Source organism: Branchiostoma lanceolatum, chromosome 2, assembly GCF_035083965.1.
Source record: "Branchiostoma lanceolatum isolate klBraLanc5 chromosome 2, klBraLanc5.hap2, whole genome shotgun sequence".
Lineage (NCBI taxonomy): Eukaryota > Metazoa > Chordata > Leptocardii > Amphioxiformes > Branchiostomatidae > Branchiostoma > Branchiostoma lanceolatum.
The window spans coordinates 22904080-22929501 of NC_089723.1; the positions used below are offsets into that span (position 1 = coordinate 22904080).

At 39.3% G+C, this 25422-nt stretch overlaps 2 protein-coding genes across 4 annotated transcripts; one reads left to right on the forward strand and one right to left on the reverse strand.

Annotated features, from left to right (window-relative positions):
* Nucleotides 1–434: 434 nt before the first annotated feature.
* Nucleotides 435–7744, reverse strand: LOC136427995 (uncharacterized). The gene is made up of 2 exons (XM_066417239.1): nt 7624–7744; nt 435–4749 (listed from the first exon to the last, which is right to left on the reverse strand). Exon 2 carries the CDS (start codon nt 4689–4691, stop codon nt 2745–2747), a length of 1947 nt encoding a protein of 648 aa, XP_066273336.1. The 5' UTR covers nt 4692–4749; nt 7624–7744; the 3' UTR covers nt 435–2744.
* An 821-nt stretch (nt 7745–8565) lies between these two features.
* On the forward strand, nt 8566–25161 carry LOC136427997 (ankyrin repeat domain-containing protein 29-like). Of its 3 annotated transcripts, none has more exons than XM_066417242.1 (10): nt 8566–8901; nt 10244–10351; nt 15556–15654; nt 16627–16725; nt 18646–18759; nt 19359–19457; nt 20256–20354; nt 21028–21123; nt 21561–21659; nt 22057–25161. In XM_066417242.1, exons 1-10 carry the CDS (start codon nt 8890–8892, stop codon nt 22153–22155), a joined length of 924 nt encoding a protein of 307 aa, XP_066273339.1. In that variant the 5' UTR covers nt 8566–8889; the 3' UTR covers nt 22156–25161. The 3 variants fall into 3 exon arrangements, with proteins under 3 accessions (XP_066273339.1, XP_066273338.1, XP_066273340.1); XM_066417241.1 differs by lacking the exon at nt 8566–8901 and adding an exon at nt 9387–9535; XM_066417243.1 differs by lacking the exon at nt 8566–8901 and adding an exon at nt 9394–9535 and having other exon boundaries at nt 18661–18759.
* The last annotated feature ends 261 nt before the right edge of the window (nt 25162–25422 follow it).

The window sequence follows — 25422 nt, forward strand, 5'->3', positions numbered from 1 at the left end:
ATGATCTCTCGGATAATGCCCTAATTCAATTATTGCTTAAAGGTTCACCCTTCCTTACGAATTCAAACATTGCCAAACTCTCACAGTATGTCCAACTATATTCATTAAAGAAACCAAAAGATTTGAGTAGCCAACCCCCCATCCTACCAGTCTTGTAGTACCTGCCCACATATTTATCTGTTTATTGATTTAATTTTTTTTACATTTCAAGATTTCTGTCATGTAGTTTATTTGAGATAATTTGTTGCTTTTATGCTTTGCATGTCCGCGCCTGTTTTTTTTTTCATTTTCAGTATTTGTAATAACGTTACTTGTTTTGTACTTCTGTAATGTATTCTGTCGATGACGACACGAAAAAAAAGCTGTAATAATAAGCTTGAGTCTGTCGTCATCATGTCATGTATTTAAATGTTGCAATAAAAAACAAACAAGACTGAAACATACAAAGTCGGCTTTTATAGTGTTGTTTGATACAGACATATCGGCAAGAGGTAGCGATGCATAGCGTGATATTTCCAACACCAAACCCAAACCTCTCATCATTGAAGGCAATGCGTGAACTGTAAGGCCATGTTGATTTGATTACATGGATGACATCCTCTGGGAACCCCAAAACTGATGCGAGCGTGCGAATAAAAAAATGAGTTTGGCAAAAAAAAAATTAAAATGCCTTATTTATGAACTCAGGAAGAATGAACAGAACTAAACACATAGAGTAGGGAATACCGAATATTGAATTCTTCATCTTCTTCTACGGCATTAGTATCGTTTTCCAATAAAATATACGCGATCATTGTCCAGCTGCTTTGTACGTTTTACAGGATACTAGAAAGCTGGGGGGGTCGAAAACTGATGCTCGCGCGGATGTCACCCATTATCCATATAATCAAATCAACTTGGCCTTAAGTGAAATAACATACATCCAAAGGTGATTATAAAACACATTTACAGAAAGTGCAATGCAGTTTGTCATATAGTCTACAAGTACAAATCTTAAATAAAATCGAAGTACCCATACTTTAGACGGCAAACAATTACAATTCATCGTCAATATGTAGAAAACAGACTTACTTTCATTTTCATAACAATTCATTTAGTACATCAATTAAAATCAACTTTGTAATATTCATATATTACAACCGGTCTCATGAATCCAATTATATAATGTGATTGTGCTGATAGATACTCTCTTTGTCCATACGTTATTGCTTATCGTGATAAAAGTTTAACAGTTTTATAATACACCGTATAATGTATACATACATTTTGAAAAAAAAACAATTTTGCTTCTCAAAATCATAACTCAGTTTCCTGAATCTCAATTTCTTTTTTTTTTTGTACAATGTGCTATCAAAACCATAGCAGCGTTAGCATGACATTTCGGAGGAGATCTTTACATGTGTTGTGATAAAAGGTGGCTTGTAACACCCACTTTTCACTAGAGGCTGTGATCGCTGAGCAACCGCAGTGCTACCGCTGAGTGACCAAAGATTTGACAGATCCCTCAAAGAATTTCATTGATAAAAACAAATTGTTTCAGGAAAGCTGTTGATTGTTCGTTAGGAAAATAGATATACATGATTGAACATCAGTAAGTGTTACATATTTTGTTGTGAAAATGGTAATCGTTTTTAAAAAGGACATTTCATCCTGCTGCAAAAATGAAACGTCGATGTGACGTACCAAATATCATTTGCAATAGTTAATCAGAAGAACTGTACATGTACAAATATTATTCATGAAATATGTCAATATATAACACAGATATCATTGTAAAGTTGGGCGAACATATCATATAAAAAATGATTCTATGTTAAATCTTCAAACAATACCCTGTGAAATACAGTTTGGTCAAACATTTTGTACACTTAAAAGAGGCGACTGCTTGGCGACAACAATTTACTTCATTTCAAAGATATGCAAAAAATTAATATTGGTCAAAACGTCATAAAATTCTCGCGGTGAGTCCTTTGGAGTGATAGCTATAGTTACGCCCTAACGTTTTAAACATCGTCTGAAAGATACTCCAAATTCAATTACAAGAAGAATTGGATTGAGAAATAACGTTATAGCCTTGATTTTCTTTCCCTCAACACAGTAGTCTAGTCGAGTTTACACTAGATACTTGCCCATCGATTTTGCTTATCGTCAACCTTGCCAAAATGTTCCTAAAATCTCCTCCAATTTTCGGCAAGATGGTTAGTTGTAACCTTTTTTACACCCAGTTATCAATCTTGTCATTGCTATATATTTTGCTACCTCTACAACGCAAGTCCCTCATGTTTTTGGTCAAAGGTCAAACATTAGTTTATATTTGACCACGCCGGGTATGTTTTGTAAACGTCTACCAACATTCCGTTGTTAGAACGTGTAAACAATGCATGACGTAAGCACGTGCTTACGGGTATTTGGTTACAAGACATCCTAATCAAACATGCTGTAATTTCAATTATTTAAAAAGACAAAAAACAGCAGCTACAATAGGTTCCGTTTTCTAAAAATCTACCACCTTTCTTCCTGCCACCTCCATTTTGCCACATCTTCTTTTAATTTCGGTTCTTCTTGAATGGGTCGACCTAATAGCCCCGCCCACCTCATCAAACGGTGGAAATACAAAATAGAATGCAAATATGTGACCAAAATTCGGCCACTCTCTTTGGTCTAGCCGAAAATTGCCATGCTATCATTGGTTAAACTGCTAATTATGTATGACAGTCAGGTTCGACGTCTGAAGTTGGTCATCCCTACTCGTCCAACACAGGCTCGTTCAATTCAAACACGTGTTCAGCGTCACCCGTGGTCAACATCGGCGCTGGGTGCAGGTGAGTGATCACCGGTGCTTCTAGCACGGGTTTGAAATCTAAGAACACGGTTTCCGGTACCTCCTTCTCCGGGGTGTTGAACAGCCAGATGGCCGGGGGTTCTTCACGGAACACCGGGTTGTTGTGCCGCATACTTGGCGGTATCGCCGGTTTGTGTATCTCCGGCAGGGAATTTGAGAAAACAACCCTCTCTGGCTGGCGTAGACGTGGCTTATTGTGTACAAAGTTGTGCTGGACCTCTAGCAGACTCGGCGTGGATTTCAGCAGAGTGAGCGAGATATTTTTGAGAGATGGTGTGGATTTTGAATAAAAGGACTGTGTCTGGAATAGCGCAGGGAGTGAGTGCGTACTCTGCAGCTGAGATTCTTCCAGAATCGGCGTTGTAAAGTTGTACGTCGAACCAATGCTCTTCAAAGACGGCGTGCTGTAGTTGAGCGTCGAAGACGACAGCCTAAGTTGCGGCACAGTCTTCTTAAAGGTAGTTGGCGTGTCTTTCTTGATAGGCACACTTTTTGCGTAGGTAGTCGGAATTTCTTTCGGGATGGGTATATTCCGCGTGTATGTCGACTCAACTCGAAGACTTTCTGGGATGTTCTTTTGATACGTTTTGATTGTTTCTTTGATGACGGGAACTTGGTGTACGTAAGACGTCGGTATTGTCTTCCGTTCTGGCTTGGAGAAGCTGTAGGTATGAGGTACATGCTTGAGGTCCAAACCAGGGTTCACCAAGTGATATTCGCCTTCACGTATGGTGGGATCATTCTTCTTGTAACTCGAAGAAGTATGCTTGAGTGTGGGGTTGTTGATGGTGAGTGTCTTGCTGGTCTCCTTGAGAAGAGGGAAGCCGTGTTTGTGCAAGTAGCCATACTCGTCAGCCACTGCCGTCTCGTAGTACGCCAGTCGTCCGTCGTCGTCTTCCAAGACAACGGTCCCTTCCCCTTCGGCACTAACTCCACTGCGTTGACTTCTTAGTTTTGCCACGCCCGGCCGTGATAGCGAGCTGTCTCCGCCATCTTGAGCCGCCATCGTCAGATTTTCGTCCTTCGTAAACCCTTTTGCGCCGCCAGCCTGCCCAACTTGAAACTCGCCTGCTTTTGGATACACCAACGGCTTATCTTCTACTGAGAGAAGAGGCGTCGCTTCTTTCTCGATTTGATCGTCGTCCCTTTCTAAGGGACGCTTGGAGATTCCTTCCACCTGTGGATTATCGCGATAATCGCCCTCTGTGGTGGTTTCACCTTTGACCTGCTTCGCCTCCGGTTCGTAAACATTCCCGGTTGAGTGGGCAGTTTGTTTGTTAGGATTGTCGGTTGTTAGTAAAGCGTCCTCTCTGGGGGCACTACCCTCGCTGTGTGCGAAAAGGCGATTCTGCTCGAAATCGGGGATACCTTCCACAGTTGATGCTGTTGCAATGTCTTTTGGGCCATCTGCCCCGACCGTCGCTTCGCTAATCTTTTTGAAGTCATCTAAAACTTTAGACTGGTTTAAATTTTCTGTGAACTCGGTGTCTTCACCTGGGTCACCCTTTGCCAATTTGTTACCGTGGAGCGGCGACTTTTGTCGCTTGAATGACACGCTCGGCCCGGCACTTCCGGCCATTTCGGCAGTGACGCTGTCTTCGTCGTCTGCGTCTTCCGGAAACGACGTATTGAGGTAAGTTTCGCGAAGGACTGACATCTCTTCTTCGATTCTTCCTTTGCTGAGCATCCCGCGTGCGTTTCCAGGTCGTTTGTTGGTCGGGATGAGTCGGGATCTTTCGTCCCCGTTGTCTTCGGCAGCAGACTCGGCCGCGCTACTCAAGCTCTCCGTGTCAGACGGTGTCGCCAAGAGGCCTTGCTTTTCCGACCGTTGGTTGTTGTCTGTAGCCATTTTCCGTACTTAGCAATGTTCATCCAGATCGAAACCCATATGCCATTGTTGTAGCTTCCTGTAAATTAAAAACATAAAGTTGATAAGATTAGACATTCAATTCATCCCATTGTTGATACAAACTGCGTAGGGACACTGTTTATAGGACCATGATCCAAACTAGTTTATGGTATAATGGTATTAATAACATTGACATGATTAATGAGGTATTACTTTCGATTGTAAAATACGTTATGCTGTAGTTATGTTACCTAAATCAAGCGTCTATAGACTTTTTTTTTCTATTTTTTTCTCAAAATCTTTTCCAGAGGCTTATACCTAAACGTGCACGTTTTGACCGTAACAATATCGTGCCGGTACGGGATTCGTAACCTACTCCGCAGACTTCCTATGTCCGGCCTGTGTTTTGTTTTTTGCGCTGTTTTCTTATTGCTTACGTGTTCAACATGGTCCAGGATTTCCGTGCGGCACGCCTAGAAGGGTTGCGGCGCTCGCTAACCGATGGTTTGGTCGTATAAAAACACGAGAGCGATCAGAAAACAGCGCAAAAGAAGTCAACTGAAAACTGCCAGTCGCCTAGAAAGTCCGGCTAGGAGGCTAGAGTTTACCGTTGGTCGACAGTCACGAGGCAGTAAACCGAGTGCAAACAAATGTAACAATGGTCTCCACACATGCCTCTACGGAGTCACGAGATTTACTGTCACTTGTGTTCCCTTCCATTTTCCATATCTCAATTATAGCTAGAGAAACCTCATCAAGGCACATTAGGCCGCAGCAAGTCAATTCTATGGATGATATCCGCGCGTGCATTTTTCGCCTCATTTCCCCTCCTCCGCCTTAATTGTACCTGTAAAAGTGGCATTAGCGAGGTCGCCATGCGCGTCAAACTAGCCCGGTAGATATGTAATAGTGACGTAACTAGTCAGTGGTAGTTGTAGTGATAATATACGGCTACCACACTAGTTTCACTTCTGATACTCAATGCTTTGTGGATGATTCAACTCTTTTTACATCGTTCATAGTCTATATTTTGAGAATTTAGGCATCTTGATTTATTTTGCCCATCTTGTTTTTTTCCGCGCTCTCACATAAGATTCGTAAACTGCGGGTGATGTTATCCATATGGCCATACAACTTGCACAAGTTTGGAGACTGTTCATTGTCCTCAGTGAAATTGAGCAGAAATCCGTGTGAAGTAGAATTACTGAGTGGAGCAGAAATAAAATACGATTTTCTGTTTACAGATTAACTTCTAAGTGCAATTCTGGCCTGTTGCCAAATAACATGTCTCCCTTTTTTAAGTGCATCCACCCCAAACGTAATGGCGGGATGTCATTACTCCCTGTCTCCATGTGGCCCATTTCCGTAAATTCTAGAATCCAGATAGCTTTACATAATTAATGACCATATCATTTGTATGATTTACTGGCAGCCAGATATACACAACAACTGTGGGCAAACTGACAGAAATTTTAAAGGGCGTTCATATACATGTGTATGCAAATAATGTGGACTCTATATCATAAATTGTTCTTAGTTTCAGATGACCGGGACTGGAATTTAATGAATTTGTCAATCTGTAATAATGAATATTTTCTGTCATTAATATGAGTATATGATAGACAAGCAAATGTTTTTGCACCAAGTACGCAATTTGTAAATAGTTTCAGAGACTGAAACACCCGCACAGAAGCATGTACGCAGACTATATATAACGTTGACATACAAGAGATGCTACCAGATGCTACTAGAGTCTCTACCAGACTCCATAGGTCGCTGGAAAATAGTAGAAACTGGCCAAATAGATATCTAACCTCCCAAAGGAATTAGTCGGCCTGGTAATGTTAGTACAGCATGCTGCTATTTTTCCAGCGACCTATGGAGTCTGGTAGAGGCTAGGGTGACACCTGTTCTACACATAGACACATGGTTACTGTACTTCATACACCTACAACCAAGGAGGTTAAAATCAGGCTTAATATATAAGAATATAAATGCACAATGGGATCGTCGCGCTACTAGCATTCTTATACATTTTACCTAAATAATGCCCTTGATTTTACAGAGTAGTCGGGCAAACTTTGCCATCTGACAAGCACCTGGAACGATTTAAAGGAACCACTGTCTATCGCAAAGCGCCTGGCGAGGACTTGATTATAAACAGCGCGCTAGGAGTCCCCCATGCCTTTCGCGGACAAAACATGTTGATACACGGAACTCGACCAATCCCCAAAGACCCTCTTTAAGTATAGAATTACACAACAAATGTAACGTTAGCTACTGTCTCTCAACAATCCTGTTGCTGTTCTTCTGCTCTCCAAACTAGATGAATATACGGAACTAGCAGCGGAAGTTTAACTTTCGCATCATACATATCATAAAATTGAAACCTCTTAGTAACGTTATGTACAGTACTGTTTTACAATAAGGTTGAAATTAATTACGCGCCAGTCTTTGACTAGGCTTCCTTATTAATATCGGTGGCATTATTTGTCAGGATAGCTTTTATTACTACAATCCTAGTTTTTAATGCAATTCTATACACAGCACGCCATGACCAGCACGTAATGCCCTAGAACAAAGGACAGGTATGCATGTACACATTTTTCGGAACCGTTCCCTTGCGCCAGGAGGTTGGAAAATATAAAAATCATACACTCTCTATGCTGTTTAAGGACTCTAAATTATCCAATACTCATACTGCAAGTAAAAGGGAAAAGACTAACCATAGTCACAACATGCAACAAGATAATCTACCATGTAAACAACACGTCACCCGTGACCTAATTTGTACCTAAGCAACAAATTCAATTTAAGTCCAAACCTTAAGAAGACACAGCAACGTTCTATCACCTAAATGACACCTGCTTTGTACACAAGACTATCCTGAAACCACACCACGCTACCACAAAAGGATAAATAATGTTCTTACATAAAAGGAGAGGAGTGTCCGCCATTTTCTGCCGTGCTGAAATGGTATGGTCGACGTAGGCTCGTACGACAAGTTCTTCCGGTTCATCGTGAGGAAGGGCGTGGCACACAGCACGGTCTCTTTGTTTACCTGGGATCAAGCGACCGACAGGTTGAAACGTCGAAAAGTCTCCCGTTAGCCTGAATTCAATCAAGCCTCTTGTGACCGCTCGCGGCCCTGTAACCACCTCGCAACCCAAGAGGGGAGGGGAGAGAAACCCCCGGACAGCTGGAGTTTGCGTTATACAGACTAGTCTCCCGTATGTTTATGGAAAACAGACTAAGCATCATTTCCATGTTATTTCAGTGTTTACAAACTTTTACTCGTTTCCATGACTTACTGGTAAAACGCCCCGCCCAGAATATGACGTTTAGAATAAAAGCAAGCGAGCTGAAACTTAAAGTGGAAGCCAAAAAGAACATGAGAACTTCTACTTGACGGAGAAGAAATTAGGAACAATCCATGATTTTTTTGGTAGTGTAAATTTGTGGTACAGTCTCCTTCTTAATTCTGCCATTTTTCTTTCATTTTACTTTAAAAAGAAATCAAACCCAACCATCGCTCCTAGTTCGCCAATAGATCCATGTAATAAACATGTATTCAGATCATGTCATAGTGGTGACAATCCAATAAATAGTCTGCATATATACATGTATAGAATATTCATTGGGGGTACACCGGGTATTGAAGACAAAATAGTATGTGGCTTTTGGTGCATCATTAAAATCAAAAGTTTAAAATCGAATTTCAAAGTTGATCATAGACAGGAGGAATGAATTGTTTTAAGAACAATGAAATGAAAAAAGTCCACCATTTAAGGCCAGCAAAGAGTGTACTCCAAGTGTACAGAAATCGATGCTATTTAAGTTTTCTCTACCTCAGCGCTTTCTCTGTAGTACCATTAAGCGCGTCAGAGGACGCTTTTTATTTGCATTCCAGCGGGGGTCATCTACAGATTAACCTTTGACCTACATGAACCTGCCGGAGGGGATTCGGATCTCCACTAACCCATATATCATGTTTTCATCGCACACGGCCTAACTTTGATGCCCACGTTTCGCCCATTTGTCACAAATGGCCAGATAAGTAACTCCAGACCGTCGTAGACACCCTACAGTGGGCATGACTGCTCTTCTTGTTGCCTGAGGCCTTAAAAAGCGCCGGTCACCGTTGTCATCTCTGGACCAACCAACCAACTGTCAATCATAGCGACCCGGAAAGGACACGATGTCTCTTAAGGTATTGTGGTTTAATGTTTAAGTCTTTGAAGGTTTATTTTTAGCAGAGCTCGAGTTGACCTGATTAGATAGTCGGGCTAGAGAGACGCTGGTGTAGATCTTTATGGTAGATGATGTCATGATGATACTACATGAGGTCATACTACTTTCTTTAGCCTGAGGGGGTGCACCAGTCAGTGTAAACCTCAGAGTATAAATGTACAAGGGGGGGGGGGGGTAGTCTAGGTTTTACACTTCAATTCTAAGGTATAAACGTCTGCCTCTTATCTTTCAAGTTCCTATCGAAGCTATTGCTAGCTAAGATAAAGGAATTAACAGAGGAATCGAAAACCTGACAGATATAGACACACTTCAAGAGGAATCTTACAAATTTCTAATAACAGTCCATGCAGGCATCTCCTCTCTCCGTATCCTCCCTTACGCTTCAATACAACACCCTTAATTGATGGGTGTGTACCCTGTAGTTAGATACAGGGTAGAAGTGACTAGCTAAGCCAGCTGCCTGTCTTGTCAGCTTCCTCTGGCTGTCAATACAACAGGAAATCCTGCCCAGCGGAGTCCTAGAATACCTTCCTCGTACATACAAGATATGTGCTCTATACGATATTCAAAGGATCATGGCTAGCAATGTACAAGTAAGTAGACTGATATTTGATTAAGATTTTTTTTCTAATGTCAATACAGTACTTGTATGAAGCAAGTGCTGTTAATTCTGATTTGGTGTTTATCTATGGGCTTTTCTCTATGAATGAGGTCATAGCCACAGGGGGTCAACTATAGTGTAGAGGCCGTTGATTATTATGAACTGTGCACTAATGATACATGTTTCCATTAAATCCTTGTCTTTGGTATGTTAGTGGTCTATGCAGTACAAAATCTATAAATTTCCTATTTGGTATTAGATGACCATATTTTTGGCAATGTCCTTTTTTGTTTCACCCATATACTATAAGGATCATGGACAGATTGGCTGTGTATGCTGTTTTTTATGCTGACAGTTTGCTTATAGCTTTCTCGTTACATGTTTCTGAAGACCTGAGTACTTTGTTGATATCCGTAGAGATTGTGCATGTGCCTATCGTTTAAAAAAAATGTCTCTGGCACCCCCCACGAGCCCCAGACTTCACGGTCGATCCAGAAGTCTGTCTCCGAATCCTCGTCAGGGTACCACGACGTCACCACAGTCCCCTTCCCTTCTGGCCCCCCCACGCACGCGACCGATGAGTCTGACGCCAAGTCCCAGACTCAATCGCCACTCGTGGTCTCCTGCCCATTCCCCTGCCCATTCCCCGAGCCTCCGCCATCATGTCAGCAGCACGCTGAACTTGTTCTATCGTTCCAAGGACTCACCCAGCGACCAGCAGCTCCACCTAGCGGCCTTGCAGGGAAACATCGACCTGTTGAAGCGAACGCTCGACGGCGGGAGGGTTCACATAGACAGTCAAGACAAGGTATGTTCACATCATTGAAACAGATCATTTATTTGTTCAAGCATATTGTTGTATATATCATATAATAGCCCTGGGCTGTCTCCAGCTTTAAAATTTTTTACATCCTGTGTGTGACTTTTAAATGCTTCTGAATACATGTACATGTACTTACTAGTTGTACAGAAATATTAGGCTTCTGTCTGTGTGCTAGAATGTGAGACAATTAAGTAGTTAAAAGAAAGAAATTGTTTCAGATATCCACCAAAACGAAGCAATCTACTGTAGATTCATTACTATTTCTGCAGGGTTGTCATGGTTTCCAAAAACTGCAAAAAATCAAACCAATATAATGCAAATGTTTCAAAATTTACAGTATACCGAGGTGACACAGTACTAAATAACATAATCTGCAAAATTTCTCAGGAATATTTTTTTCTATAATTCAGTCAAACAGTGGATCAACTTAAAGGTAAAATAGCTAAAAGTGTCTAGTTTGCATAAAATCAATATACAAGTTGTACTTATCTGGCCATGGAAAATCACATTATATTGATAACTTACAAAAACTGCCCAATTTTAGTCTTTATTGTATAATTTCTGTAATTTGTAGATATTGTTGTGTTCAACTGGTGACTTTAGGGCCCCTATACATATATACAGGGACAGGTTTTCAGCTGTGTGTGATCCTATATCAGCCCAATGTATAGAATTTTTTTGTACTGCCACAATTACATGTACATGTCAGCTACGCTGTTACAGCTGGGATCTCTTCTTACAGTTACTAGCTAGTACACACTCGAGTACTACTGTAGTCATAGTAAAGTAAACATTCGGAGCCAGAGTTTGTTATAAGCAACCTGATAAACTACAGCCTTGTTAGCATAGTAAACAGTAGGGGCCTGACCTGTTACTTGTAAGTGCTAACTTCTGCAGCCACATCAGTAACATTATGGCATGTGAGTATCAATGAATAACCTTTTAGGCAAGTTAGATACAATGTATGATGCAATGATGGTATCAGTTTGTCTTGCAAGGGAAAGATCATATTCAGCCTTCCTGATTGTGCTAGAAATATTCACACCCTATTGTGCCCCAGGCCTGTTTTGCTACAATTAACCTACTAGTAGCTATATGTATTATGAATAAATCAACATGTTGAACTATCGGTTCTTAAGTCTGAACATTCTTTGCACACAATCATGTATTTGCTATTTGTACATAGCCTCCACCAGGCCTTTCTATGGGGTTATGGATAGTAGCATTCGGCAAAAAAGAAAAAATTGACCAGTAAAGTCAGTCCACAAATGAATCACTCTGGTGGCCAAACTTCCCTGGCAAATATTCTCCCTTATCTTGGGTTATTGTGACTCAATATACTATAGCTGGCATAGTTAGTCTGGTAGAGACCAAGTTATGCACACATAAGGATTATATCCTCCTAATACTTATCATATGTAATTGACTCCATTCATAGGATGGAATGGATTAAAGCTCTTCTATTTAAGTACCTAGAAAGAAATTAAAGGTGAATAGCCTTGAGCATTTATCACCAATTTTGTGAACAATCCATGACAAAGTGATGGTCATCTTCAATCTCATTTGGACAGAATTGACCAAACCCGTTGTCACAGCAAATTTTGTAAGAAAACCTCTGCCTTTAAAGTTAATGTCGGATTGTCATATACCTGAATTACAGCTGCAAGCCCTGACCATATATAGTGACTTATAATATAATGATATATTGCTTAATTGTCATGCTGAATCTAGTGTGCTTTTTGCTTTCAGTGACTTTAGGTATTTAGTACTTTGATGGTACTGCAGCTGTGAAATCTTTTTTAGCTATGAAAAAAGTGTGGTCATGAGGCAGATGAGTTAGCTGCAGGTGTTTCACACAAAGAGCCATAGCTGTGCCTTTTAACTCCTTATTATTATCAACCAACATGACAATGAATGTTATCATGCCTGTGTATTTGCTCAGTGCATTCCTCATTTGACCTATTATGTGAGCCTTACATAACCCCACGTCTGCGCAGTGTATGTCGATATGGTACACCCTGCCACGTGGAGTCATGTAGCTCCCACCAATACTAAGACTCTTGCAAACCGGTTTTCCAGAGTCGACTAGGATGTGGTGACCCCACTCTACAAACCGTTTCATGTTAGACTCATTCAGCTTGAATGGTTCCCAGTCTACAAACACAAATCCCTCAGACCTCAGCAGCATGGTAGAGGAAAAGTCAGGGTGTAGTAGTTGGTTCATGTTGTCCAGTTGGATGGGGGCCAGAGCAGGAAGGGAACCTGTGTTGTTTCCCACAAGCTGATGCTGCAGTGTTGCCAAGTCGCACCCAAAGAACATCACGTCCTGGAGGAAATTTAAGAATGAAAATTTTTCATTCCAGGACAAGCAAAAAATATTTTGGGTTTGGCGTGAAATGTGTCTTACTCTATGCTTTTCAAGATCTCAGATGATAGGAACATAAGTGACAGTCTAAGATGTTAAAATCCCATTAAACAATAAAGAAAACTCCTGCAATGTTCTTTTCTCTTCAAGCTATCTAAGTTTTTACTAAAAGTAAAACGTTAAAACAAAGTACATGTACTCAATTTAACAAACTAACTACTACTAGTAGTAATATGAGGTGAAACGCTTTTAATTGGCAACATTCATGAATTGAGATACAATTTGACTTTGTCCATGAACTGTGAAATATACAGGTACTTACCATCTTACATTTGAAGGTTGAAGTCATAAAATTTTTGAGCAGCGTTTGAAGTTTTTGTTGTTGCTCATTAACTGCCGCATACATAGCCTTCAGGACCTTATTACGTCGAAGAAAATAAGGTTCCATTTTAGCGGTAATGGGTCCTCGATCAGCTCTGCTGAATCCGGTGCCAATCCATTTTGGGGCAATTCGCGTGGTTTTGTTAAGAACTGCCTCACCGTCGTCCTTACAGATGTAAATTATTATTGCAGCCTAGGAGAAATTTAGGCAATTAAAATTACAGTAAGAGGGAAAATTATGCTTTTTATATTAAGTAATAAATTCAAAGTCCCTATATGCAGGTAACAATTTCGTCTTGAATCCGAGAAGTTGCCTACAAATAAACCAGCAGTGCTGCCTAGCTCAGTAATCAATAGGGAATTCGGTGCCAAACAGCTACTTCACAGTGCTTAAAGTTATTATATTAGTAAGTATATGATCATGGATTTTTAGAAAATACATTAAATTTTACTAGTTCTTATTACCTTACAGAGTAAAGAGCAATGAAGACCCTCATATTATAAGAAATTGTAAATTATTTCAAAGCTAGATTTTGTACGTTTAATTTACTATGTAAAAGATCATACAACTGTTATGTATTGATAACATACAATTGTATATGATATAAATGCTATGTCAATTGCTTACGTCGAATATTACCTAAATTCCATGTATAGGCCATGTTAACTCACCGCTTCCCCTTTGAATTCAAGGATGTAAAAGAAAGTATCTGGGTCGTCCACATAGTGTTGGAACTTAGCCGGCAGATAGTCGAAACCATGGCGAAAGGTGTCTGGAGTTGATATCATCATAACGGTCTCATAGTCATCATGTGTCACCTCTCGTACAGTAATTTTGAACTTTGCTCCCTTACTCTGTCAATGAGATCAAACATCAGACGTTCATCCCTGTATGTCCCGGTATACATGTATATTGGTTCCTTTCATAGAGAGCATTTCGTATATGAAATTTGTATATATAACATTATGAAAAAAACACAAAGCACAATGAGAAAACTATTCATAATGAATCTTGTGAAAAGCACAAAAAGCTCTAGTATGAAAAAAACGCACACATTTCGTATTGAAAATGCATGCTTTTTATGCAAATCGTCCAACCGGTGCCTATGGAGAAAGTATGTTTCCTAGTGTTTCTAGTATTCGAGAAGAGTACGGCACGTAGGGGACCCCTATGTGCCGTACTCTTCTCGATAAGTGTGTTGGGATCTTTAGCATGCAGAGGTTTGATGGCGTCTTTGAGGTTCCAAAATGTAGCTAAAAAGTGACCTTTGATTTGAATGCATCTTCGGTGTGCTGTTAGCCTGTTCAATGCTTTATATCAAAACATTGTGGGTTGAATACTAGAAACACTAGGAAACATACTTTCTGGCCATTGGCTGAACATGCAAGCCGTAGCAAAGCCGCATAATGTGCTGATTAGCTATTACAAAAAGTATCATGCTTCGTCTTCAGCACGAGGCTTGACCACTTTACCATAATTACCTTTGATCTACAAGATTAAATGCACTGTTGTGACATCCTCCCCCCCACACACACTACACAATGATGATAATCAATTTCACATAAACATGTGATCATATCACTTACTGCCATGATGACAGTCAGTCAGAGAGGAACGGCAATGCCACTGTTTCGGGATGAAAATCCCAGAAGAATCACGTCTGTCTCAGGGCTATGTGTCCAGACTGTGCAAATAAAGAGAGTCTCTGAATATACATAACCTTTGTACACATTGTACAATGTACACGTAGTTTGTGTGTTGAAACAAATGACGTAAATAATGCTTACACAATTGAAAGAAGGCTTGAAGACACGTGCTTGGGAATTGAAAAGTAGGTCATAATAAAACCCCTGACATTATATACTGTAAATCTTGAGATCTGTGATGATTCCTATTCTGTGGTTTTTGCGTTGGCCTCCCCACTCCAAATTCACGAACTTTAAACTTAAAACATCGAGGAAACCTCATTTTTTCTGATCTACTGCATGTAAAAGTAGGAGTAAGTCCCTGTGAAAATGAATTAATTTACACTAAGTTATAACTTCAATATAATTAGGATTGCTCTCAATTGAGCCATATTATGCTTCTGATATATTGAAGTAAAGGTAGCCTGACAAACTTTTTGAGGCCTCATGGGCAGCTAGGTAACCACTACTAGGGCAAGGTATTGGAAGGTGGAGCCCAACCCTCTCCTTCCACCAACTTTTACCTCCCCAACTAAAGTCAATTACCCATTTTTACACCTGGATGGAGTGAGGAAAGTAGTGTAAAGTGCCTTTCCCAAAGGCACAACATTGGTAGCAATTTTATCAGGGTATTCAAACCCAGGACCTCTGGGTTCTCGGCCAAACACCTTATAGCTTAAACTATTATGCAAACACAACCCCACCACTGACCTATCAGTTATAATATGATATGTTTATTATATCTTTTACATTACAGGAAGGCACTACACCATTGATACTTGCTGCAGCTAATAATCACTATGGGTGTGTGAAGGAGCTACTGGAGCAAGGGGCATCCCCACATATCAGGAGACATGTACGGCCCATGTTTTATTTATTTCATATAATTATATATAACGGGAGTTGCCCTAAAAAAATTTCCGTGAAAACATGAGCTGGGATGCGCTGGATATAGCCCTTCTCACATGACGTGAGAAGTGCTTACAGTCAAAATTTTCTGGTCAAAAGAAAGCTAGAATATAGCAGACTTCAAGCCTTATTTACATTTCCCAAATTGTTACTTCATCACCAACTTCCGAAGAGAGCAAAATTACCAAAGCGTACTAAGTTAGGCACACTATCTGGCGTAGCACTAAATCAGAAGGTACATTCGTGAAAACGTCTAACAGCGTTTTCCGCTTGTAACACGGAGCGTGAAGGGCCCATGAACAGTATGAATACATTTCTTGTCCAAATATGGTCTTTAGATGAATGTGTTCAAAATTCATTCATTAAAACATGACCATTCTCTGGCAACCAGCAATGGAGCGCCATGAGTTCGAGCGCGTAAAAAAACGTCACGTGTTTGGGCAGCTCCCGTTATTATATCATATCATATCATATCATATCATATTATATCATATTGTATAAAAGTTATGCCCCAGCTGAGTGACTAACATATTCATTTGATGAAAAAGCAGCACTGACAATTGTTGTGCTGATTTTGCAAAGTTATTCAAGTGCCAGTGCCCAGTGAAATGAAATTTTGTGTATCATTCACAAGATGATAGACTTTACTGGAAATATCTACAATTGTCTACTGTGTGTTCTCTGGTGGGACAAATTATCAACTGGTTTTGACATCACAGAAAAGACTCACTCTCACACTCTTTTCTGGACTACGGCAACAATGTACACCAAAGTAGTATGTCTTCAGCATGCTGCGTCTTTTTTAACCGATGTGAAGCCATTTTAATTATATCATATCACCCCTGGAAATGACTACTTAATGTTGCTCAGACATCTAGTTAGATAAAAATTAAATGTTTTTTTCTGCTTGCTTCCACAGACAGGAACATGTGCACTGTTCTTTGCTGCACAGGGAGGATTCCTGGACATTGTAAAGCTACTACTGGACAAAGGTGCACCTGTGGACATCCCCAGTCATGTATGTGTTTACCTAAGTTGTGGATGCTACTGTAACTGCTCCTGTAACACTTAAGCACTTATGATGTACCTAAACTCATGTTGAAGTTCATGTCCAGATTCAGGTCCAGACTTAGTTCAGACCTGAACCCATGGCATATGTGTGCAAAAACATTTTTTAGGTTACATAATAATATAATAAAATTACATATTCACTTGCGGCATAAATTTTACATGCAATTTGAAAACTGTCATGCAAAAGTTGTATACAGTCAGATAAGTGAACACAAAAGTTCAGTAATAAACACAAAAACAGCAATGTTTCTGTATTTTTCAGTGCAAATTTCACAATCTAAGGAAGAATTAAGATGATTCAGAACGAAAAGGGGAATATAAGCAAGAGATAGTTGTTTGCAAGTTTGAACATATTTCCAGACATTTAGTTTTTGTTCTTACGTGAACCTGTATTATAAACGCTTTTACAATTTTTTAGTCCACTTCAGGTCCGGGGTTTAGGTACGCAGCACTACCTGTCACATTACTTCATTCCCAAAACTTTTCTCCCGACCACTCCAACCAAGTTCACACCAACTCCAGTTCGCTCCTCTGGTCGCATCTGTGAAAAGAATATATTAAGTTTCCTAAGTTTTATTTGTCAAAATTCATAGTCGGCTGGCACAGAATACTTTTACAGACTAGCAGGCAACATTGCCGACCAACTCAAAACCACACTATCATGATCAGATGACCTTGCTCATGATTAACACCCATCAATGGTCAGGAGAAGGTCGGGGGGCTGGATTTGGGGGTGGGGCCATTGTCAGCTATATTTGACAGGGACTCATTATAATATTAGCTTATTTATATTGGGCTGACAATTATAAGTAATGTGCAAGCAGACTTATAAAGTAAAGAACAACAAAAAGGAATTTAGAACATGACATCTCTAGTTTACATTGATATTTCAGTATTTGATATTGATGCACAGAGTAACTTTACCAGGAACATACAATGTCATGTAATATGTTTTAGGTATTCTGCAAAGTCAGAAATACAAATTTTTTAACATGTAAGTTCAATCTCATAATCAACAGCATAAATCAAATCTCTTTCCTTGATTAGATTATCATTTATGATAGTCTCCAAGTCAGTACTGTCCCTTGAGGTAAATGCAGTTTACTCTGTCCTTGGTGCTGAAAACCATTCGTACTGGTTCTGCACAATCACAATCATGATCTATGCTGTTTGCAGAGCTTGGATGCTAAATAGGATACACTGTATTGCTTGTACTGAAAAGTATTCACACCACATGTACACCCACTAAATATACATTGTACTATTAAAATGTCATAATGATAATCATGATAATCATATACAGCACAGTACATGACTGTAGTTAGTGGGTCTCTACTTAATGTTCATTGTACGTTAAGACTTAGATCTTTCATCAGAAACTATGTGATCATGAAATATACATCAAAAATTGAAACATGTGACACTAGATCCAGGAAATTTTAGAAATTCTATTTATCATGACGTTATCTGATACTGATGATGTTACATCATGATGCAGAATACCAATAACTAAAGGCAATCATATTTTAGTCTGATAGAATACAGTTTGCCCATTTTCTGCCTAATAATCCAAGAATTCTGGCTGATTTTCAAGAACTCTCTAGAATTCTCTGACATTCCCAGAATTCTGGCTGACATTCCAAGAATTCTGGCTGATATTCCTCGAATTCTGAAGAATTGACCATGTCCCTCGAGACATATAATTAATACCCGGATATTGATAACCATTTGTTACATCCTAATTGCAGTTGATTCATAAATTTTGGTCAATCTATAATCCAAAGTTGTCCGGATTTAGAGTCTTTCTGGATGTCGCCTGTTTTGATCAAGTTACTGTGGCCTTCTTATTTCAATAACCTTGTATCAGCCATCTTCCTTGCAGGATGGAGGGACTCCACTCTTTGTAGCCTGTCAGTGCAACCACCTGGCTGTGGTGAGGGAACTGTTGGGCAGGGGGGCCGACATACATGCCACCATGGGAGTAAGTATCCTCAACAATGTATAGATGTTAGCATGCAAGTTCATCTGTGTTTGGGAGAGGGAGAGGAGTTAAAGTTAAAGTGACCCAGGTGTCTTGATAAGACACATAAGGGTGGCACTCAGCTCCATTTCTATAGCCCTTGGGCCACACATTTGTGCCATTTGCTACAGCAGGGGCTAGTGATGTGTGTTAACTACCATACTGTTTCCCAAATGCTGAGTGCTAAGCAGAGAAAGCTGTATGTACCATTTTAATAGTCTTTGGTATGACCCGGCCGGAATTGAACTCATGACCTACCGTATGAGTCAAAGGGGTGCTTAACTTAAGATTAAAAAGCCTATACATGTAATTGCGATTTTCTGACGAATTTGAGGGAATCGATGAGTTAACTGGCTTTGAAAGGGTTGTGGGGGTTGATGACCCGCAGATGATTTACTCACTACAATTTGGAGCCATGACACTTAGCAAGATCTTTCAGGCTAAAAGATGCACAACAAGATCTTTCAGGCTAAAAGATGCCCAGCAAGATATTTTAGGCTAAAAGGTAGTTTACCAGTTATAGGAAACAAACAAACAAAAACTAATTTGTTTTATTACAGGATGGTGCAACTCCCCTGTTCATTGCAGCCCAGAATGGTCACTGCAAGCTCCTCAGATTTCTGCTCTCTAAGGGTGCCAATGAGAACCAGATAAGAAAAGTAGGTTACATCTCTCTTTATTATTTTGCAGCTATTTAGATTAGCAGGGGTAAATTTCCCTTCAAAACAGTTGAATTCCTGTAGAAAAATGATGAAATATCTTGAATTATCCCTTTCCACAAGGGGCTGCAACAGCTGAGTGACCAAATGTTTTGATTACTTGAATTTCATAGGCAAAGAACAAATTTCTTTGTGTTTTTTGTGTGTTTTCTTGTCTTGTAAAACATACTTTACACCTTAAATCATAATCAAAATGATGTAATCAAGAGTGACACAAATACAATTTTTAAGCTGAACAGTTGCTCAAAGAAGAAAAGTTGCTCAGCGATCGTCTTCTAGTGGAAAGCAGCAGCACAGTAGACCTTAAATTTGATTGTATCTTTTGTCTTATGTGACTTAGGTGTAAATCAAAAAGTGAAATGATAGAACTGTATTTGTCAAAAATTGGTCGATGTTCTAGACACATTGGACAACATTCAAAAGACATCCCTCATTTGGGGACAAAGATAGACTAAATTGTAGCATTTTGAAGATACATTTATTTCAACAAATCCTTGAAGGAAATCAACAAAACTGTTGTTTTTGGTCTAAACAGACATGATGTAGTACAGATACTGTAAATGTTGAAATGTTGTGTTGGTTTTATTATGAATTCATGGTTTTTGTGTTGACCTCTCCATAAATGCAAATTAGTATTTCCCGAATTGCTTCAACTGTGAACTTAAGTTAGAGTGCTACGAACTTTCCCCTTCTATTGTGAAGTGAGTTTTACAGCTGTCTTTAAATTGTATCTTTCAGGACCGTGCCACACCCCTGTGGATAGCATCCCAGATGGGTCATGGTGATATTGTGAGGGAGTTGTTAGATGCAGGTGCACAGGTCGATGCTGCCAGGGAGGTTAGTCATGTGGTGGTACATCAAAGTATCAATATTTGGCATTGTGTGGCCTAATGGTTAGAGTGCATGTTTGGATCAGAATCCAAAGGCTCTGGGTTCAAACCCCTGGCATGTCCCAATTTTGTGTCCTGATGGAATAGTTCAATACACGTTTGCACAGATTTCCTGACTTCATTCGCTGACAGAAGAAAATGAGTACCTAAATATGTAGTAAGCTTTGACTAAGGGTAAATGTTTCTCGGATAGGTTGTTACATGTAGATGGATGTCCCATGTTTGAGGAGAGCTAGCCTCACCTCATGCACATTAAAGAATCCACCACACTTTAAGGAAAGAGTCCTGGAGTGATTGATAATAAAAACATTATTATGGCCATGTTTTGGGCAATTACTGTTAAATGCAGTTGTATTGACTCAGACTCAGAGGTAAAAATAGCCCTGAAAGGCTGCCATTACAGACCCTTGTGATTGTCCTGCCAATTGTAAGCGTCCTGCAATTTAACCTGGGCTGCAAAGAATGAATAGTTGATCCAATAACAATACTAATAACAATAGTCATGAATCAAGACTTGCTGGTTGAATCGTAATATGTACATTGTTATTCAGGTACCATTATTGATAGTACTTGATGCCCAAAAAAATATTGATTCAGTCTTGTTCATGCTGTGTATGTAGGATGGAGCTACTCCACTGTTTAAAGCATCACATAAAGGACATGTTGAGGTTGTTAGGAGCCTGGTCAACCATGGGGCCACTTTTGAACTTTTAAATGTGAGTACTACCTTATATACTATTGACAACATTTGACACTTACCCTGTCCCTGGTGCTGAATAACCATTTACACTGGTTCTGCACATAATCTACGCTGTTTTCAGACTTTGATGCTGAACAGGTTTCACTGTGTTGCTTGTACTGAATAGTATTTATATTGCACCCAATGAATATACATTGTACCATGATAATAATCAGTGTCAACAATGTATTTCTGTGTTGTATTGATATATCATTACATTTAAATGTACATTTTTCCTATTAAGTATCATTTAGACCATTCTTCCATTTTCAATTGACATTGTCTAAATCTAACCTAGTATGGCAGCTAGTCTTACTAATTGTTTTTGAATAAAATCTATACTATGTAAAAACATATGTCATGACTAATGAAAATATTTATTCAACAATCATTATAATTTTTCTGTCTTTTCAGAATGGTGAAAGTGCCTTACATGCTGCAGCATTATTTGGGCACTTGAAAGTTGTCAAGGACTTGGTAGCTGCAGGAGCAAATATCAACTTGAAAAATAAGGTAACAATGTTTGTGTATCAACTTCAACATTTCTTGTAACAGTTCAAAATATTATTAGCTCTGTGACATTTTGATATAGTAACTGAAGATGCTAATTTGTGTTTGCCTTCTTTATGTACAGTATCGGCCTAATGTCTTATTCGTATTACAATTGTTGTACGATTGCAAAGCATTTTTTGGACAGTCTTGCAAGTGCCTTTAACATGATTCTGCTGTTTTGTTACCTGAAAGGCTGTGTTAGATCCTTTTTAGCAGCTGGTTCTGTCACAGCCTGCTTAAAAAATCCTACGACATAAAAATCAAACAATGACCTTCGACGAATGAGACCACGCCGTATTTGTAACGGTTAAATTTCTTCAAATCTGATGTAAGATTTATTTGTCCTTGATTCCTACAGGAGGGACTGACCCCAGCCGAGCTGGCAAGGGATGCTGGGTATGATGTCATAGCAGAGTTTCTCCTGAAGGCTAGACCATCTTACCAGACAACAGTATGAGACATTGTAACTGTTACAATTTGTATGTAGAGAAAATTCAAATACTGTACCACATACACTAAAGAGTGTAAACCCAAGTCATTGGAAACCTCACAAAATATGGTATTTTTTTTTATTTGAGAATTTAAAGCCACTTATTTTCTGAGGAAACAATTTGAAATAGATTGAATTTAATTTGAAAGAATATATCTAAGCCAGTTAGCATAATAAAAAAAGAATCTATGATGACTGTACAAATGTAGATGATGGCATTCAGTGCTGACCTGAATGAATAGAACTGTGTTTTAGATACTTGATGATGCCCCTTTTTTACCTTGAGTTAATTATGATTTGAATTCTTATAGAGCGGCTGTTATACAAGCGAGATATGGTAGATATCTGTATATCCTGGTTAGAACCCTACAAGCTTAGGATAGACACATAATCAAAGACACAATATTGTGATTGGACATCATTTAGTTACTAATAGGCCTTTCAATTAGCATAGGGGGCAGAGGTGGTATTAGATCCACTATCTAGCCCAACTCAGGACATGCTAGCTCGAGGATCCAAGGCTTGTAGAAACCATACAAAAGAGGTGCTGTAGCACCAAAACACGTAACAGTTGTTTGTGAACAGTTGGTGAATAGTGGTTGCCTGAACGGTCATCTTTGTTGTTGTTGCATCTTTTTTTTGTTGTTGCTTTGAGTACTATGTAATTGCAGATAATCTGTACTATGAATATTCTCTATATACATGTTAGCACAATGACCTCTGTGTATAAGATAAACAGGTGAACTGGCCTGAGTGTGAGATAAAGTAGGAAGAAACAGTGAATTGAGTGGAGAAGATATGAGTATGTTGTGCAGTATGAAGTGAAAAGGGTTATGTACACATGTATTTTCATAGGTTACCCAATATATTTAAGTTTTAAGTTTTGATTCATACCTCGAGAGCTCTTCAAGCTCATGGGACTTATTGTAGTACATGGCATTGTACAAATGTATGACAATTCATGTACATGTATAGTCAAGCCCATATAACGGGGGGTGCCCAACCATCGGACGTTTTTTTACGCGCTGGAACTCACGGCGCTCCATTGCTGGCTAGAGTGGTCAGGTTTTAATGAATGAATTTTGAACACATTCATCTAAAGACCATACTTGGACAAGAAATGTATTCATACTGTTCATGGGCCCTTCATGCTCCGCGTTACATGCGGAAGACGCTGTGAGACATTTTCACGAATGTACCTTCTGATTTAGTGCTACGCCAGATAGTGTGCCTAACTTAGTACGCTTTGGTAATTTTGCTCTCTTCGGAAGTTGGTGATGAAGTTAGGGAAATGTAAATAAGGCTTGAAGTCTGCTATATTTTAGCTTTCTTTTGACCGGAAAATTTTGACTGTCACAGTGCACTTCTAACGTCATGTGAGAAGGGCTATATCTAGCGCATCCCAGCTCATGTTCCCACGGGAAATAGGCTACTACGCGGCCCGACGTACGTATTGAATGCGGCCCGACTTACGAAATCATTACGAAAAAACGACACCGCTTACATCAACAATACTCCGTCTACTTATTGGGAAACATCTTCGCCATCTCTGTATTCAGTTTCCTTTTCATAGACGGTACCAATCACATGTTAGAGCGTAACAAAACTGTGCGTCGAATCGTTCCGCCACCATCGCGGCCAAAAAAATGGCGGGAAAACAACGTCGTCAGACGACAGCAATGTTTACGTTGTTTTTCTTTGGTCGGTTTTCTTCTCAACAAACACTTAAAGACCCAAATTTTTAGTGTTTTATGAAATTATTTTTCTTATGTGTATGACAGCTGTGTGACTTATGTATCTGCTTGGCACAGGTCGTATATTTAGGTGCCGGGCCGTCTAGCTACGCAGTGACCCTCTACTCAGCGTTGCCATCGTTATTGTCAAAATACTACTTTTCGACAAAACAAGAAATGAATATGTACACATATGTTTTGAATGTAAATGACAATTATGTGCATGAACTTGGGTTATTTACCTTCCTTATCAGCATAGTCATTGGACACAAACACGGCGTACTTATGCAAAATAAGATCAGTAAAAAATCTGTGCGATGTTCGGGCGCGTGCGATGTTCGGGCGGCCCCCGTTATAGTATGTTTTACCTTTATGTTAACATTGTCAGTCAAATGATTTCTCTTCTTGTAAATATAAAAGCAGGTATCCCACTGCACTGTTCACCTGTTTGTGCCCACTTAAAGAATGCCTGGCACAAGTTGGCCCAGTTCTGTGAGATTCCCACTTAAGCAAGGAATGCAGTTTTGAGCTGATTTGGTTCTAAAATCATCAAAACATTGGGCCAAATTTGGCTGTTTTTTGCCAAAGGTCTTAACATCCACATATCATAGGACGTCAATTACTTGTAATATTGCCTTCATTCAAGCTGAATCATTTTTGATATTTATATCCATGTATAAAATGACTCGAATCAGACAATCCAGCTAATTGTGTTTTCAAATACATTGTACAAGCTTTATTCAACCACAATCAAATCTGTGATCACCTCAACATAAATACCACCTGTGCAGTGGTGGTCCCTGAGGCCTGCTTTTACACACACATTTTCAATCGACTCAGGGTTGTGTGTGAGGAGCTTTTGGCTGCTCAAATGGAGTTTGCTTACTAGAAAACACTACTAGAGTGGCCTAGGGTTCTCCTTGCACAGTCCTGAGTCGACTCAATTACGCATGGGTAAACCGGGCCTTAAATCATTTTTCCCATTGACAATCCTATAGTGACCACCTGTCCACACAGACCAGATTTTGTTGGTCCCCTTGAGTCTTGGTCAGTTTTTAAAAAAATTTTTTAATGATTGGTCACTTTACCTCTTGCTTGATTACCAGTGAAGGATGCTTTGACAATCCGAGTCAGTACTTATAATGCAAGAGTAAGTTTATCTTTTATTTTTGAAATATTGTTCAATGTTGTGAGATACAAATATTCATGGCATAATAAATATTGAAACTGAAGAACTGAACTTGGAGTTGTGTTTTCTTCCAAACTTATGCAAAAAAAGAGCATGATTGTGTGAAACGTTAAAAAAATTATGAAAAAACAACACTTGTCCTATGAATTTTGTGTTGAATAATTAGCTGTACATCAACATATTAATTAGTAATATTTTTGTGAATAAATGAAAAAACATTGAGAAAAATCTGGTACCCAGTATCACTTATTGTTAACATCCTAAATTCGTGTTATATTAGCCATTGTTACTATTACAAAATGTACAGTTTTG